The 17,490-nt window shown below is 46.4% G+C and overlaps 1 protein-coding gene across 1 annotated transcript in view; it reads right to left on the bottom strand.

Moving 5' to 3' along the window:
* EFR3A (EFR3 homolog A) overlaps positions 1-12,299 on the bottom strand; it is a 176,867-nt gene extending 164,568 nt beyond the window's left edge. The window contains exons 1-2 of the mRNA XM_069731930.1: positions 12,186-12,299; positions 9,817-9,870 (exon numbers count right to left, since the gene is read on the bottom strand). Of these exons, the coding sequence (XP_069588031.1) occupies positions 9,817-9,826 (10 nt within the window). The 5' untranslated portion in view covers positions 9,827-9,870; positions 12,186-12,299. The remainder of the gene's footprint in view (positions 1-9,816; positions 9,871-12,185) is intronic.
* Positions 12,300-17,490: the final 5,191 nt, after the last annotated feature.

Raw genomic sequence — 17,490 nt, 5'->3', positions numbered from 1 at the left:
AAGAATATAACTGTCTTGGGTCATACAAGAGGCATAACCGTATATATGATACAGGAGACAATCCTGTATCCCAGGAACATGCATGTTTTTACCAAACACTTGTTGGAATAGCTCAGAATAGACTGATTTTTGCACAATAGCTGCTATGCACTAACGAGCTTTCCTCCTAGCATCTTGGCAGCTTTTCTAATTATCACATTATTTGAGAATACTGGCACTTCATGTATCTGAAAATTAGTTAGGCAACACTTTCACTAGTGAAAGAAAAGAAAAAAAAATCAAAAGCGTTGGTAATCTTCTGCAAATTAGGACAGGCAAATTTAAAAGGCTTAAGCGTCTATAACATACAAGGCCACAAGGCTGACAGCAATGAAAGTCTTCTACCCAAAAAAAAATAAACAAACAAAAAAAAAAAAAGTAAAATTTCAAAGTCAAATAACGCTGACCAACAAAGCCGACTAAAAAGGTGCCGACTAAAAAGATTAGGTGTTTTGCAAACAACAAGCCATGGATAACAAAGGAATTGAAGCATTTGCTCAACAGGAAAAAAAAGGCATTTAAACTAGGTGACAAAGAGGAAATTAAAATGATACAGCATGAATTGAAGCATAAAATAAAGGAGGCCCAGGAAGCCTTCAGAATTAAACTTGAAAAGAAACTGTCCCACAATAATACCAGAGAGGTTTGGTCAGGAATGAAATTACTGACTGGGCTTAAGCTGAGGCCTGAAAATGATCCAGGAACAATGGACAAGGCGAATGAGATGAATGAGTATTTCAATAGATTTAGCAGTACATGTGTAATGCCAACTGATAGTGGATGGGAGCTGGGTGCAAATTCTGCAACATCAATATTGGAGGATGAGCAGACTAAATTTAGAGTATCCGAAAATGATGTGAGGAGGCAGTTTAAGTCACTTAACATTGGTAAAGCTGCAGGACCAGATGGACTCAGCTCACGTGTCCTTAAAGTTTATGCAGACCAGCTGTGTACTGTCTTTGCACGCCTATTTAATGGAAGTCTACAAACACAGAGGGTACCAGTGTTATGGAAAACTTCCTGTCTGGTGCCGGTACCCAAGACTTCTTCTCCTGCAACCCTAAATGACTATCGTCCTGTAGCCTTAACATCTCACGCTATGAAGGCCTTGGAAAGATTAGTGCTTGCTCACTTAAGACCGAGGGTCAATGCTTTTATCGATCCCCTTCAGTTTGCTTACCGACATAGATTGGGGGTGGATGATGCTATCCTTTCTCTGTTACATAGGGTACATTCATTTCTGGAGATTGATGGAACCACGGTGCGAGCGATGTTCTTCGATTTCTCGAGTGCATTTAACTCCCTGCAGCCACTTTTACTACACAAAAAGATGACTGATATGAAGGTGGAGGAGGGGATGAGAAATTGGATAACTGACTACCTATCAGATCGGCCACAGTTTGTACAGATGGGAGCAGTTGTGTCAAGCAGATTATTGAGCAGTGTAGGTGCCCCCCAGGGAACGGTGCTTGCACCCTTTCTATTCACACTGTATACTTCAGACTTTCAGTATAAATCTGAACTTTGCCACCTTCAAAAATTTTCGGATGACTCTGTGGTTGTGGGATGCATTAGGGGAGATCAGGGGGATGAGGAATACAGAAGGGTGGTGTCGAATTTCGTGGATTGGTGCAATGGTAACTATCTGCAGCTAAATGTTAAGAAAACCAAGGAGTTGGTGGCCAACTATAGCAGGATAAAGATGGAATGCTTACCGATCACTATTGCTGGTCAGGAGGTCGAGCAGGTGGAGAGTTACAAATATTTGGGGGTCCATTTGGATAGCAAACTGGACTGGAGATGCCACTCAGAGTTTGTCTACAAGAAGGGGATGAGCAGATTGTATTTCCTAAGGAAACTGAGGCCTTTTAATGTGTGCAGCAAAATGTTAGAAATGTTCTACCAATCTGTAGTGGCAAGTGCCATCTTTTTTGCAATCACGTGCTGGGGTAGTAGTGTGCGGGCCTCTGATGCTAATAAGCTGAATAAGATTATTAAGAAGGCAAGTTCTGCTGTGGGCTGCAAGCTGGACTCTCTTGGGGAGGTAGTGGAGAAAAGAACTCTGAGAAAGTGTATGGCGATTATGAACAATAATGCACATCCACTATATGAGCTATTCATGAGACAGAAGAGCACCTTCAGCAACCGGCTAATACTTCTGAGGTGTAAGAAGGAAAAATATAGGAAATTGTTTGTGCCAACTGCCATGGGGATGTACAACAATAACATTAGGGTTAAACCACCAAGGTGAATGTCTACTTATTTCTCTACATTTCAGTTCACTCGTTGTGTATGTCCTATTCTAATGTATAATGTTCTTCTGTCAACTCCACTGTCATGTCAACTATGTAATTCCTTTATGATTTTTATGATTTAAGTTGTGCTGCTGTGATACCATAATTTCCCACGGGATCAATAAAGTGTATCGTATCGTAACACGCGGCTCATTAGAGCGCCATTTTCCTGCAGAACAATTACGGAGGTTGCACTGATCTCTGTGCTGTGGTCCTTGTACTGACAGCAATTCACGGACCGGGGGAGGGCCTTCAAAGTCTAACTTAAAGGGATTGTCCGGTCTTCTGATACCGCACGCTGTCAGGATTCTCCTCAATACTGTTGAGAGCAATGTAAGTGAGTTGAGTGCGGCCGAGCACCTCTAGGCTTTATGTGGCCAGAATCATGGAAATCGCATCTTGTGGCCACATGACCACTAGCAGTTGCTGGCAAGACAAGAGAATTCTGACAGCGGGCGGTGCGGCAACAGCCGATTGGTGGGGGTACCATGTGTCACACCCACACTGATCACGTCCCGATGACCAATCCTAAAAATAGGCCAAAGTAAGTCATGGATACCCCCTTTAAATGTAGCTGAATTTCTGCACACACACAAAAAAAGGCATATTTATGTTTTTTGGTAATATGGCTTAAAGTTTTTATAGACTTTCAGGGTCATTGAATATCATATGGGAATTGTAAATCTTTACTCCAATTTTAATAGAGTCACCAGCCAAGTCCTCTCGCTCTAGACTCTGGGCACTGTCGGGCTGTGTTCACACAGAGCAGCAAGTATCAAGACACTGGCTGTATCATTTCAGCCAGATATGCTGCGGCGTTTCAGAAAAAAACAAACATTCCTATAAAAGATACATGGGGGACTAGTCCAAGAGGCCGGTCCCAAGTGGCTCTGAGTGACGCCTCTTCTTTTGCGCACACAAAAGTCGCCAAGGACCGGCCTCCTGGACTAGTCACTTGTGCGGCAGAGCCCTGGATGGCTCTTAAATGTATGTTTATCACTGCAACTTTTTAGGGTAAAACATACATCGTTGAAAGGATACAGCCGGGGTCTGACACATGCTGCTGGTGGTCCGGTAGTGGTCAAATTCCCTTTAAAGGGCAAAAGCCACCAGTGACATTGTGACCGTGGCACATTTCCACAGTCAGTCCCGGGTTCCTCCATTTGGAATAAATATGTTAACTTTATCCAGGCGGCGCCTGTAACTCCGGTTTGTTGCTTACATTCAATTTATGATGCTTTATGCTGTATTGCTTTATATTTAACACTACGCTTGGCTTTTAAACACGGAAAAAAAATTATCAATTATTATTGGCAAATTAAAAAAAAAAACGGAGGGGTTAACTGCAAATAACGGTGGTCAAAGAGGATTAAAAGACTATGTAGATATATCATAAATATTTTATTTTTTTCAATTGCAAAATAAAGATAGAAAAAAAAAATAAGAATATTGTTTGGTTATAATTTGTTAAAAAAAAAAATAATAATCTAGGGAGGCGATAGATTCCCTTTAATAGCGAATTTCGCATTTCACGCCTTGATGAGTGGCAATTAGAAGCCAAATTACGTGAAAACAAGAAGGTTTTGTTCTAACGGTTTACCTATGAAAGTTAATATAAAAAGTATTAATAAAAATGAAGAACGGGAGATTAAAAATGATTTATGAATATAGAGGTTATTAGAAAACTTAAAAATGCAGGCAGGAATAAAAACCCCAAATCATTTTTTTTTCAAGTTAAATTTGATGTTTAAAAAAAATTAAGCTACACTGACCAAAAAAAAAAAATAAAGTACCATTATTTATGGCTTTTGTATGCAGCGACACAAATGATAACAGACGGAACGTCCCCACTGATATGAAGCAGGGGTCATTTGTACAATTTTATGGCACACAACATGTTAACTCAGCGTCTGCGGAATCCGCAGTGTAAGCTTTCCTTAAGTAAAACCCGCCGCCGCCGCTCGCCTTAGTCGGCCTCCATCCACTGAGCCAAAGTAAAAGTGACGTTTGGAAGTGAATTAGTGGCCGCACACGACGACGAGCCTCGGCTGCGGATCAGCCGCTCATTTAGAACAGTTAGATCCCATTAACCTCGGTCTTACCCCGCAATATTTAGTGGATGGAGCCAGGTAACAAGGGGCGCGAGGAAATACCAGAAATGACGGATGACGATATACTTTGTCACCTGCTGCAGAACCTCTTAATTCTGTCGTGGCAGGACCTAACCTAGACATGTTAGGTGTCTATGAACTCGTTCCCGGTGAAGGACCTGGCCATTTATTGCTTGCGTTGAGAAACACGTGATGGTGTCTCCGCCGCTTTTCTACATGCATTTGCTTATTTCCCATAAGGGATGGGGGCAGTGTTCTGGATCACTGCGGTGAGAAACACGTGATGGTGTCTCCGCGGTGTTGGATGTTTTGATCTCCCCGAGGTCATTCATCCTTATGTTTATGAACCCGTACTGACCTGGAGAATCATAATGGCAGGTCAGTTTTAGCATTTGGTGAAGCTAGCAAAAAAGCCAATCAAAAAACAAGTGTGGGATTGCACTTTTTTTTTTGCAATTTCATCGCACTCGGAATTTTTTCCCCGTTTTCTAGTACAAGACGTGGTAAAACCAATGGTGTCGTTCAAAAGTACAACTCGTCCCTCAAAAAATAAGCCCTCACATGGCCATATTGACAGAAAAATAAAAAAAAGTTATGTCTCTGGGAAGGAGGGGAGCGAAAAACGAAAACACAAAAACGAAAAAGGGCCGCGGCGGGAAGGGGATAAGGATGGCTTGTTTCACCTGCATGGAGAGCTCCTTTGACCGCATGTTTACTTCACAGCAAAACCTTCCAAATGTAGCACCACACATCAAATCAACTCCAGGCCTTTTATCTGCTTAATTGAGATTGACCTAACGAAGGGATTGCCCACACCTGTCCATGAAATAGCCTTGGAGTCAATTGTCCAATTACTTTTGGTCCCTTTAAAAACAGGGTGGCACATGTTAAGGAGCTGAAACTCCTAAACCCTTCATCCAATTTTAATGTGGATACCCTCTAATGAAAGCTGAAAGTCTGAACTTCAACTGCATCTGAATTGTTTTGTTTAAAATTCATTGTGGTAATGTCTATAACCAAAATTAGAAAAATGTTGTCTCTGTCCAAATATATATGGACTTAACTGTATATATATATGTGTTCATGAATATTTGAGCCCATGGATCCATTATATGTCCATTTTGCAAGCCGGCGAAAAACATCTCGCCATACGGATGTCACACGGATGCTTACATGAGAGAAAATCGCCTCCTCGCACCGCACACGGATGACATACGGATCAGTGTTCAGGGAACATTTCTGCGATTCTCATCCGTGTAAAACGGACCGATTTTCTATACGTTGTGTGTGACTAACCTAAAGGAGATCCCCCAACATTAAACATAATGGTATTATACTGATCAGAAGGGGTCTGATTGTCAGGACCTTGCAAAAGAACAGGGGCAGCAGCATTTTTTCCCCTCCACAGCAGCGCTGCCATCTATCTGCAGTGTGGGGAAGTGCAACACAGCCCTATGCATGTGAACGGAGCAGCTCCCTGTACAGCAGTGCCACTTTGACAGTAAAAATGATGAAGGAGAATTGACCCCATAACTGAGCGTATTTACACCACTTTAGATCATTGTACCTTTATTTTTCCCTACGGTTGTTTTTTTTTTTCTTTCAATTTTTGCAAGGTTGTTTCCACCAATCTCTCCCATCGGGAAACATTGTACAGGCTGAGTTATGTCAACGCTGAAGTTTTTTTACTTGGAACCAGAGGTGACTCCAGGTCACCAATAAGCTGCAACCTTAGAAGGAAGATATGCTTTGCAATGATTGTCCAATAATACAGAAAATCTGATAGTTCAGATTCAGAACCTGTCCGGTCCCTTTTAGGCTGCATTCATTTATATCTTCAGTTTTAAAGCTGAAGTCTTAAAGAGGTAATGTTTTACTTTTATTCTACTTCCACATATGTAGCAAATATTTTTGCTGTGTCTGACTGTGCAGGATAATGTGTTATTTAAACGCAGGGTTTTTGCTCATTTTGTTTCTTGTAGATTTTGTACGTTTTTTATGGCCAATGTGAACATGTGTTTATGTGTTGCATGTACACCAACTTAAACCAAGCTCAATTTTTGTGTTTTTTTCTTTGTATTTTTCAATCATGTGCAAGCCGGGGTGTGGCCTCCCTCTCCTGAGCTGGAAATTACATTTAAAGGCTTCCCCAGACTGGTGTCCACAGGTTGGGACTTGGTCCTTTTGTCTGCCCTTATTCACACACTGAGGTCAACTCTGACACATGGTAAGGCTTCTAATGTTAAGACAGCGTAGGACCGTCTCGATCAGAGTTACCTTGTTGACGGTGGGTTGGTTTTTATGTTATTTTTGATCAAAAACAGTATTACTAAGAACCCTGTGTTATTTAAATGCACTTTTGCTTTTTACTTATTTAGTTACAGCAGGGTTTTTGCTCATTTTCTTTTTTAAAGGCTTTGTGTGGAGGAACATAATCTGATCATACCACATCCTGGGCAGGGGAGGAAGCAAAAGATTATACAGACAGGACAGCATGGGATCACATGAGAGTATACAGTCAGGAAAGCAGGGGATCACGAGATTATACAGACAGGACAGCATGGGATCACATGAGAGTATACAGACAGGACAGCATGGGATCACATGAGAGTATACAGACAGGACAGCATGGGATCACATGAGAGTATACAGACAGGACAGCATGGGATCACATGAGAGTATACAGACAGGACAGCATGGGGTCACATGAGAGTATACAGACAGGACAGCATGGGATCACATGAGAGTATACAGACAGGACAGCATGGGATCACATGAGAGTATACAGACAGGACAGCATGGGATCACATGAGAGTATACAGACAGGACAGCATGGGATCACATGAGAGTATACAGACAGGACAGCATGGGGTCACATGAGAGTATACAGACAGGACAGCATGGGATCACATGAGAGTATACAGACAGGACAGCATGGGATCACATGAGAGTATACAGACAGGACAGCATGGGATCACATGAGAGTATACAGACAGGACAGCATGGGATCACATGAGAGTATATAGACAGGACAGCATGGGATCACATGAGAGTATACAGACAGGACAGCATGGGATCACATGAGAGTATACAGACAGGACAGCATGGGGTCACATGAGAGTATACAGACAGGACAGCATGGGATCACATGAGAGTATACAGACAGGACAGCATGGGATCACATGAGAGTATACAGACAGGACAGCATGGGATCACATGAGAGTATACAGACAGGACAGCATGGGATCACATGAGAGTATACAGACAGGACAGAACAGGAGCACATGAGAGTATACAGACAGGACAGAACAGGAGCACATGAGAGTGTAGGATCACAAGAGAATATACAGACAGGATAGCATGGGATCACATGAGAGTATACAGACATTTCAGCATGGGATCACAAGACTATACAGACAGGACAGCAGGGGATCACAAGAGAGGATACAGACATTACAGCATGGGATCCCAACAGAGTATACAGAGAGGACAGTATGGGATCACATAAGAGTATACAGACAGGACTGAACAGGGTCACATGAGATTATACAGACAGGGCAGCAGGGGATCACAAGAGATTATACAGACAAGACAGCATGGGATCACAGCTAATTCTTTCTTTGAGGTAGAACATTGCTTAAAAACAGGCAGGGAAATGTGTTGCATCACAAAAAAAGAATAGGCTGCAATGCCATGCTGTCTTGTCCAAACTAAGATCACGTGATCCAGAAGAGCACCGGAGCCAGGCTGTAAACTGGAGATATCCGTCCAGTAGCCACGTCGGTAATCTGTGACCACTGGACAGGAGTCCTGAGAATCGCCTCTTGTCAGAAGGCATGCTCACAGTAGTGCATGCTGTTATGTCAGAGGCGGTTTTGTTTTTTTAGGACTTCTGTCTTTCAGCCACAAATCACTGACAAAGCCGCTGGACTGGGTCCTCATACTTGATACGCACCCTCTCTAGAAGACAGTGATCTGTAAGTATTTCAATGTTTCGAATTATGGACAGCCATGCCATGTATTGGTGTGGATTCTTTATTTCTTTTTTTAATTTACTTTTATATATATATTTACATATTTCCTTTCTTTAAAGTTTTTTTTTTAGTAAAATGTTTCCACTGTAATTGGGGCATAAATAGGGGCCTAGTTACAGGGGGGAAAAAAAAACACTCGCTGGTAGAGCTCATCTGGCAATAGGGGACCTGGTGATCATGTGATCGCTGGATCCAATAGTGGCAGGAATGCTATATTATATACATGCTGTGTACCAGGCTCCTGATTGGCACCGACAATGGAGTCCGTATTACAAATTGCTGCCTGTATACAAGGATACGGGTTATTTAATCCTCTTAAGGGAATAAGTAAATCCAGTGTCGCCATATGGTGCCAGGAAGATCAGGGAAGGTGCAGCGCTCACAGAAGTCAGACACAGACTATTGATCTCTCTGATGAAGAATTTACTCACATTCAATGAAAAAACAAAACAAAAAAAACACACGTACTGTACTTACCTGTTCCGGCTACGTCGCCACTGTCTCTACTGACTGGCTGCAGCGGTCACAGTACATAACACTTTCCAGCAATGAACAGCAGTGACTTTCCAGTTAGTGTGCAGCCCCTTTAAGTCATGGAAACACTTTTATAGCAAAACTTATAATTATTGTAAATTGAACCTCTGCAGCGTCTGAAGCATCAGCTCCGGGTAATACATAGCTGCTTAGAATATCGGTGAATATTTCTTTTTAGAACATGTGAAGGTTTAATTAAAAATAAATAAATATATAGAGACAGATAGATAGACAGACACACACTATGTGTAGAAATTCTAACATTTTTTGCCCAACAGATACCACAACTTTACGGCATGTGTCCTTATAAGTAAGGAGATCGCTAATATCGATCTGTTTTAGCTATTTATTCACTTTTCTTATATTACAATGATCGACAGTTGTATATTTGGGAAGCTACACTTGTTCATCTTTTTGTCCTTCCAACCATATATCAATGCATTACTGCATGTCGATTTACAATGCACAAATATCCGTAGTGAAACCATGGGTAATGTTTTCCTTCATCGATCCTAGGCAGCAGTTATAAAGAAATCTTCAGAAATCTGGACAAAATCTGTCTCCTTCCCCCTCTGGAAGCTGATGTAATGTAAGTACCTTGCTACTTCCCCTGCATTAGTAATCTTCTCAGCTATACTGTCATGCACCGTGGAGACTCGGCTCCTTTCCTGACATGCAGGGCAAATGGCTATTTCTGCTCTGCAGTGCGAGGAGCCCTCTACCCCAACAAAACAAAAAACAGGGCCTCCAATGTGGACGAGTGAGTTTACCAGGCTGCAAATTATAATAAGGATATAGTCATACCTCCAGTCATCTTATATCTCTGATTCTGTTCCAGGAGATAAGGAGGCTTGAAACCTAAAATGAAGCAAAGAAGTGAATATACGGCATTGCTGAAATACTCTGTGCTGCTGAATTTTAAATCTAGGCAATAGTGAATCTGCATCAGGAGGTGAAAGGCGCATGTAGCATTGGACAGCCGCATGCCAGGTATAGCACAGATGTCTTATGAATTACAAAAAGACATTTCCACGATACGCCAGGCGAAAATGGAGGCCGAAAAAGCAGCGGGGCTCACCTCCAGATGTAGAAGCGAGAGGTACCGGATTAACCCCTTACACAGGGGATGTTCCACCTGGGATGTTTAAGAAATAGTGACAGGATGCTAGAAACGTCTGATCAGTCGCATCGGTGCAGATCTCATCACTTGTTTCTATGGGAGCTCAGAAAATTGCCAAGTCAGTGGGGTCTGCAAGTTTTCTTTGCTCCCACAAAATTAAAAGATCTGCAGGTGCGAGGACTTCACCTCTGCGACAGCGGCAGACACCGGGTCCCCGACCAGGTCACAGAAGGGGGTCTCAGCAGTGATACCAGAATTTATCTGACTTTTTTTCCACACATGCAGTAGATATGCACTAATGTGGCTCATATATGGGGCACCCGGTCCCCGAGGTCCATATGTGATGTCCAGAATATACATCAGGTATTCACATACATTATGTGTGGACCTCCCGCCGGACCCCTGTGTTGGGTACCTCCCGTTGGACCCACATGCGCTTCCACCCACACTCCTGCGCTGCACACCTCCCGCCGGACCCCTGTGTTGGGTACCTCCCGTTGGACCCACATGCGCTTCCACCCACACTCCTGCGCTGCACACCTCCCGCCGGACCCCTGTGTTGGGCACCTCCCGTTGGACCCACATGCGCTTCCACCCACACTCCTGCGCTGCACACCTCCCGCCGGACCCCTGTGTTGGGCACCTCCCGTTGGACCCACTTGCGCTTTCACCCAGACCCCTGCGCTGCACACCTCCCGCCGGACCCCTGTGTTGGGCACCTCCCGTTGGATCCACTTGCGCTTCCACCCAGACCCCGGTGTTGGGCACCTCCCTCTGGACCCACATGTGCTTCCACCCCGACCCTGTGCTACGTACCTCTCGCCAGACCCGAGTGTTGGGCACATCCCGTTGGACCCACATGCGCTTCCACCCAGACCCCTGCGCTGCACACTTCCCGCCAGACCCCTGTGTTGGGCACCTCCCGTTGGACCCACTTGCGCTTTCACCCAGACCCCTGCGCTGCACACCTCCCGCCGGACCCCTGTGTTGGGCACCTCCCGCCAGACCCCTGTGTTGGGCACCTCTCTGGACCCACATGTGCTTCCACCCCGACCCCTGTGCTACGCACCTCCTGCCGGACCCGTGTTGGGTACCTCCCGTTGGACCCACATGCGCTTCCACCCAGACCCCTGTGCTGCACACCTCCCACCAGACCCCTGTGTTGGGCACCTCCCGTTGGACCCACATGCGCTTCCAGCCAGACCCCTGCGCTGCACACCTCCCGCCAGACCCCTGTGTTGGGCACCTCCCGTTGGACCCACATGCGCTTCCACCCAGACCCCTGCACTGCACAACTCCCGCCAGACCCCTGTGTTGGGCACCTCCCGTTGGACCCACATGCGCTCCAACCCAGACCCCTGCGCTGCACAACTCCCGCCAGACCCCTGTGTTGGGCACCTCCCGTTGGAACCACATGCGCTTCCACCCAGACTCCTGCGCTGCACACCTCCTGCCAGACCCCTGTGTTGGGCACCTCCCGCTGGACCCACATGCGCTTCCACCCTGACCCCTGTGCTACGCACCTCCCGCCAGACCCCTGTGTTGGGCACCTCCCGTTGGACCCACATGTGCTTCCATCCAGACCCCTGCGCTGCACACCTCCTGCCAGACCCCTGTGTTGGGCATCTCCCGTTGGACCCACATGCGCTTCCACCCACACTCCTGCGCTGAACACCTCCCGCCAGACCCCTGTGTTGGGCATCTCCCTCTGGACCCACATGTGCTTCCACCCCGACCCCTGTGCTACGCACCTCCCGCCGGACCCCGCCTTGGGCGCCTCCTGCCGGACCCGTGTTAGGCAGCGGACCCCTATTGAGCTGGTGCATTCTATGTGCACATTTCCTGCTGATGTCACATTGCTGACACTTGTATGTCATAGACACGTCACACTAGATATATATATATATATATATATACATACACACACACACACTGGATACGTCACTCTCTACTGTATGTTACATGTACAGATATTTTCCCTCCTCCCATTCACATGACACCGCTCATATCGCCGCACAGACCGGGCTCCCTCCCGCCCGGATATATGACGTACCCGCCCGGTGCCGCTCTGAGGCCTCCGCCGCTTTCTACACCGTCCACACACGACAAGTCCCGGAACCTCTGCGGATATCAGGAGATAAACGCCACAAGCAACACTTCCCTGGACACGCCTACCGCATACAGCTCCCAGCCAATTACCAGACTGACAGGAGTTTTCCACCAATCACAGTGCGGCTTACAACAGTCCCTGCATCTGCTGCACATAAAAGACCCGATCTGATTGGCTGCTGGCAATGTTATGCCATAGAAACGAGTGTTGGTATGTGACTTCTCTAGGAAGGGGGAAACCTTGTAATTACACCGGACGTATCAGTCTGTCTGCACTTACTGGAGTGGCCGCCATGTTTCCGGAGACCCGAAGTCTGATTTATTATCCTAGGAGCTGTGAAAGTGGAAATATCTCTGAGGTTAATAAAGAATAATGTAATGAGTGAAACCAGGGCCGGCTCTTACTGGCACCGTTTTGGTGTCCGTGTGACTTTTGGATTTTTTTTTATTCCATTTTTTGGGGGTTCGTGAGGTAAAGTGACCACGAAATAATGACTCAGGGTGACGGGGAGGCGATGGAACCTGGAGGGGGTCACGTTCCTTCCCCGATTTCCAATCTCCTAAATGCTGCTGTCATAATTGACGGCGTCATATAAGGGTTTGCGCACACAATGTCTTTTTAAGGCAGATTCCACACGAAAAAGTGCTAAAAAAAATCACTTCAAGGGTCAGACATCATGAAGTGGTTAAAAGAAGCAGTGTATTTATTCTTCTGGCGGACGCTTGCTAAATAATAGGGGGGAAAAAACGCCAGCGGCAGAGACAGGTCACAAACGACCGCAAAATCGTCAGTAAAGCGGCTCCAGGAAAAAGACCACAGGCCTTGTGTCAAAACAGTCAGAAACCTCTGCAGGAACAATATATGGGCCCTTTACAGCCCGAGGCCTCATAAAAAGGCAAAATTGCTCCAGCTTTGGAGGTATAAATGGCCCCCCTGACCTTGCAGCCCCCTGTGCGCCCCCACAGGTTGCACCGATGATGTGTCTGCCCTTGGGGCCATTTTGCTGAGGTTTGGACTGGAAAGTCAGGTGAACCCAAAGCAGAAGCCGTTTCAGGAAACTTGCAGGGTTTTTTTTATGTTGTTTTTTTTTTATTATTTGATTTTTTCAGCCAGTGTTTTCCTAGGATTTTCATGACGGCTGTTTTTTTTTACTGTCTGTCGTTTTCTGTTTTTTGGGGGGATTTTTTCACTCTGTTGAATAACGAAGAAACTTATAGCAGTTTCGTAAGCAAAAACAATGGCAAAACGTTCCAAAAAAACATCCAGGAGTCTCTTGAGTTTTCTCATGGACTTGCATAGAAAAGATTGTTCAGGTCACTTATCTTAACTGCTCGCCAGTTTTAGAAAAAAGACTCAGTGTGCACATACAGTACAATGAACATTGGGCCGTTCTAATAATCCGCAGCGTCTGCTTTTGTCTTCACAGACTCACAATATTACTATTTTTTGTGGATTTCTCATTCCTGTGAATCACTGACCTAATATTTAGTTGTTACCCGCAGTTTTTTAGAACGGCTTCACATCTATGTTGCATAGAGTCACCAACTTCTGTCATCTGTGATTCCAGCCCAGGATCCTCGGACGACATCCCACAATATTCCGGCATTTGTTGTTTTTTGCCTCAGAAACGCCATTTTTGATGTCACCGCACAAGTTGTCCTATCGGATTAGGGTCCGGGGATTGGGCCGGCTGCTCCATAACCTCAATTATGTTGCACTGGAACCAAGATGTTGCTCATTACTGGTGTGTTTAGGGTCGTTGTCTTGTTGAAACACCCATTTCAAGGGCATATCCTCTTCAGAATAAGGAAACATTGCCTCTTCAAGTATTTTAATATATGGAAACTGGTCCATGATCTCTGGCATCTGGTAAACAGGTCCGGCACCATAGTAAGAGAGACCTGCCCATATCATGATGCTGGCTCCACCATGCTTCACTGTGTGCAGACTGTACTGGGGCTAAATGCAGAGTTTGGGGGTCGTCTGATGAACTGTCCGCGGCCCTCGGACCCAAAAAGAACAATTTTACTTTCATCACTCTACAAACTGTTTCTCCATTTCTCTTTAGGCCAAATGATGTGTTCTTTGGCCTCAGTACATGTCTTTTTATTAACAGTGGGACCTTGCGGTGACATCTTGCTAAGAGATTAGTGTCACACAGGCGTCTTCTAATGGTCACAGTCCTCACAGGTCACTTGAGACTGTCTGTGATCTTCCTGGAGCCGATCATCGGCCGAACCTTTGCCATTCTGGCCATTCTTCCATCCATTGGAATGGTCGTCTTCTGTTTTCTACCGCGTTTCTCTGGTTTGGCTTTCCATTATAAAGCATTGGAGATCATCTTAGCTGAACAGCCGATCATTGTCTGCCCTTCTTTATAAGGCCGGGGTCACACTTGCGAGTGCAATGCGAGAAACTTGTGCGAGTCTCTCGCCTCAATACCCGGTACTCGGGACCGTATTGTGCGGCTGCATGTATTTCTATGCAGCTGAACGCTCCGTTCCCGGGTGCCGGCGGCAGTGCCGGGTATTGGTGCGAGAGACTCGTGCGAGTTTCTCGCACTGCACTCACAAGTGTGACCCTGGCTAAGTGGCTTTGGCTGGAGTCACACATACCGTACAAAAAAATAAAATCGGTCCGATTTTGACGGCCGAGAATCGCACAAATGTTCCCTGAACAGTGATTCCTATGTAATCCGTTTGCAACACGAGGATTCGATTTCTTCGCATCTAGTAACAGTGTTACATCCGTATGGCATCAGTATACAGTGCGATTTTAACATGAGTTTTTACATACAGCAGTTCTCTCTATGTAAAAGCTCGTGTTAAAATCATATTGTAAACTACAACTGTAAACATCGTTTTAACACCAAATAATCTACAAAACATATATACTGTAGAAATAGATAGATTAAAAGCCGGCAAATGATCTGCCGTGTACAGTATAGAATAGAATAGGTTAGAATAGAATAGATATATAGATGTAGAATAGGTGCGTGTATATATATATACGTTAGTGACACACATATGTACAGTATATATATCTTTATATTTCATAGAGAGATAGCAGAATAGCCGATAATTCATTTGGCAGCTTCTGTACAATCATTGCAGAAGCCCACAGGATAGGAGACATGGTGTACATACAGTAAACCATTGCAGACCAGTTAGATTTATATATGTCACTGACTAGTAATGTTACTACTATCTGTGTGTAAAATTTGGGACCTGTATGTATTAATACATTTAATACAATTTATTAATGTTAATAAAATAATGTTTTCACTGAAAAAACTGGCGTGGGCTCCCGCACAATATTCTGTGCCAGAGAGGGAAAGCCAGTGACTGAGATAGCTTTCCAGCCAGCGAGAGAGCAGTGTATGCTGGGCCCGGCCGGAAGTAGTTGCACATGTGAGGTGGCTGACCCGGGCCGTGGCCCTGGGACGTCCATATAAAAGGAAAAGGTCTTCAAAGGGATAAGGTTTATATTCGTGACGCCACCTGTGGTATTCGGTCAATGGGGACCGACGCTGCTTAGGGGTCTGCTGGGGTGATGTTATGGCAGCTAGATGGTATACCTTCCCACAGGTGAAGTATGTCCCCAGGCAGTGGCGTAACTACCGCGGTTGCAGCGGTCGCCACTGCGACGGGGCCCGGCAGGTCAGGGGCCCGCCGCCCGGCAGGTCAGAGGCACCGGCCGACACCATGTTGCAGTGCAGGAGATCCCTCCCGCACGGCAACAGTCCGAGGCGTATCTAGGGGGGGCAGGGAGCAGCCGGCAGGGGGGGCGGAGTCGGGCCGCCTAATGTGGGGGTCCGCAGCGTCTCCCCCGGCGGCTGCATTCTGCCGCCCCCCGCACTGGGAGTCAGCTGTTCTCTGCGCCGACTGTCAAGCTGACAGCCGGCACAGAGAAGCTGCAGAGCGCCGACTCCCAATGTGAGCAGAGGTGGAGGGGAGCCCCTGCAGAGTGGCTGCGGCAGGCAGGGAGAAATCCCTGCAGCGCCGCTGCCCAGCGATCTGTCTTCCTGCTTCCTCTCACACAGACGCGCCGCTGGATGACGTCATCAGCCAGCGGCCGGCTGTGTCAGAGGAAGGCGATGAGATGCTGCGGCAGAGCATGAGGAGAGGTGAGGTGAGGTGTGTGTGTGTGTGTTGCGCTCTGCAGGGGAATGTGCAGAGAAGTAAATGGTGTGTGTGTAGAGGGAGGAGAGGGCAAGGATGGGGATGGTGGTGGAGGAGGAAATGATGGAAGTGGTGGAATGGGCAAGGATGGGGATGGTGGTGGAGGAGGAAATGATGGAAGTGGTGGAATGGGCAAGGATGGGGATGGTGGTGGAGGAGGAAATGATGGAAGTGGTGGAATGGGCAAGGATGGGGATGGTGGTGGAGGAGGAAATGATGGAAGTGGTGGAATGGGCAAGGATGGGGATGGTGGTGGAGGAGGAAATGATGGAAGTGGTGGAATGGGCAAGGATGGGGTTGGTGGTGGAGGAGGAAATGATGGAAGTAGTGGAATGGGCAAGGATGGGGATGGTGGTGGAGGAGGAAATGATGGAAGTGGTGGAATGGGCAAGGATGGGGATGGTGGTGGAATGGGCAAGGATGGGGATGGTGGTGGAGGAGGAAATGATGGAAGTGGTGGAATGGGCAAGGATTGGGACGGTGGTGGAGGAGGAAATGATGGAAGTGGTGGAATGGGCAAGGATGGGGATGGTGGTGGAGGAGGAAATGATGGAAGTGGTGGAATGGGCAAGGATGGGGATGGTGGTGGAGGAGGAAATGATGGAAGTGGTGGAATGGGCAAGGATGGGGATGGTGGTGGAATGGGCAAGGATGGGGATGGTGGTGGAGGAGGAAATGATGGAAGTGGTGGAATGGGCAAGGATGGGGATGGTGGTGGAGGAGGAAATGATGGAAGTGGTGGAATGGGCAAGGATGGGGTTGGTGGTGGAGGAGGAAATGATGGAAGTGGTGGAATGGGCAAGGATGGGGATGGTGGTGGAGGAGGAAATGATGGAAGTGGTGGAATGGGCAAGGATGGGGATGGTGGTGGAATGGGCAAGGATGGGGATGGTGGTGGAGGAGGAAATGATGGAAGTGGTGGAATGGGCAAGGATTGGGACGGTGGTGAAGGAGGAAATGATGGAAGTGGTGGAATGGGCAAGGATGGGGATGGTGGTGGAGGAGGAAATTATGGAAGTGGTGGAATGGGCAAGGATGGGGATGGTGGTGGAGGAGGAAATGATGGA

The sequence above is a fragment of the Ranitomeya imitator genome, chromosome 6, assembly GCF_032444005.1.
Source record: "Ranitomeya imitator isolate aRanImi1 chromosome 6, aRanImi1.pri, whole genome shotgun sequence".
Classification (NCBI taxonomy): domain Eukaryota; kingdom Metazoa; phylum Chordata; class Amphibia; order Anura; family Dendrobatidae; genus Ranitomeya; species Ranitomeya imitator.
This window is presented reverse-complemented; position numbering and strand designations above follow the sequence as displayed.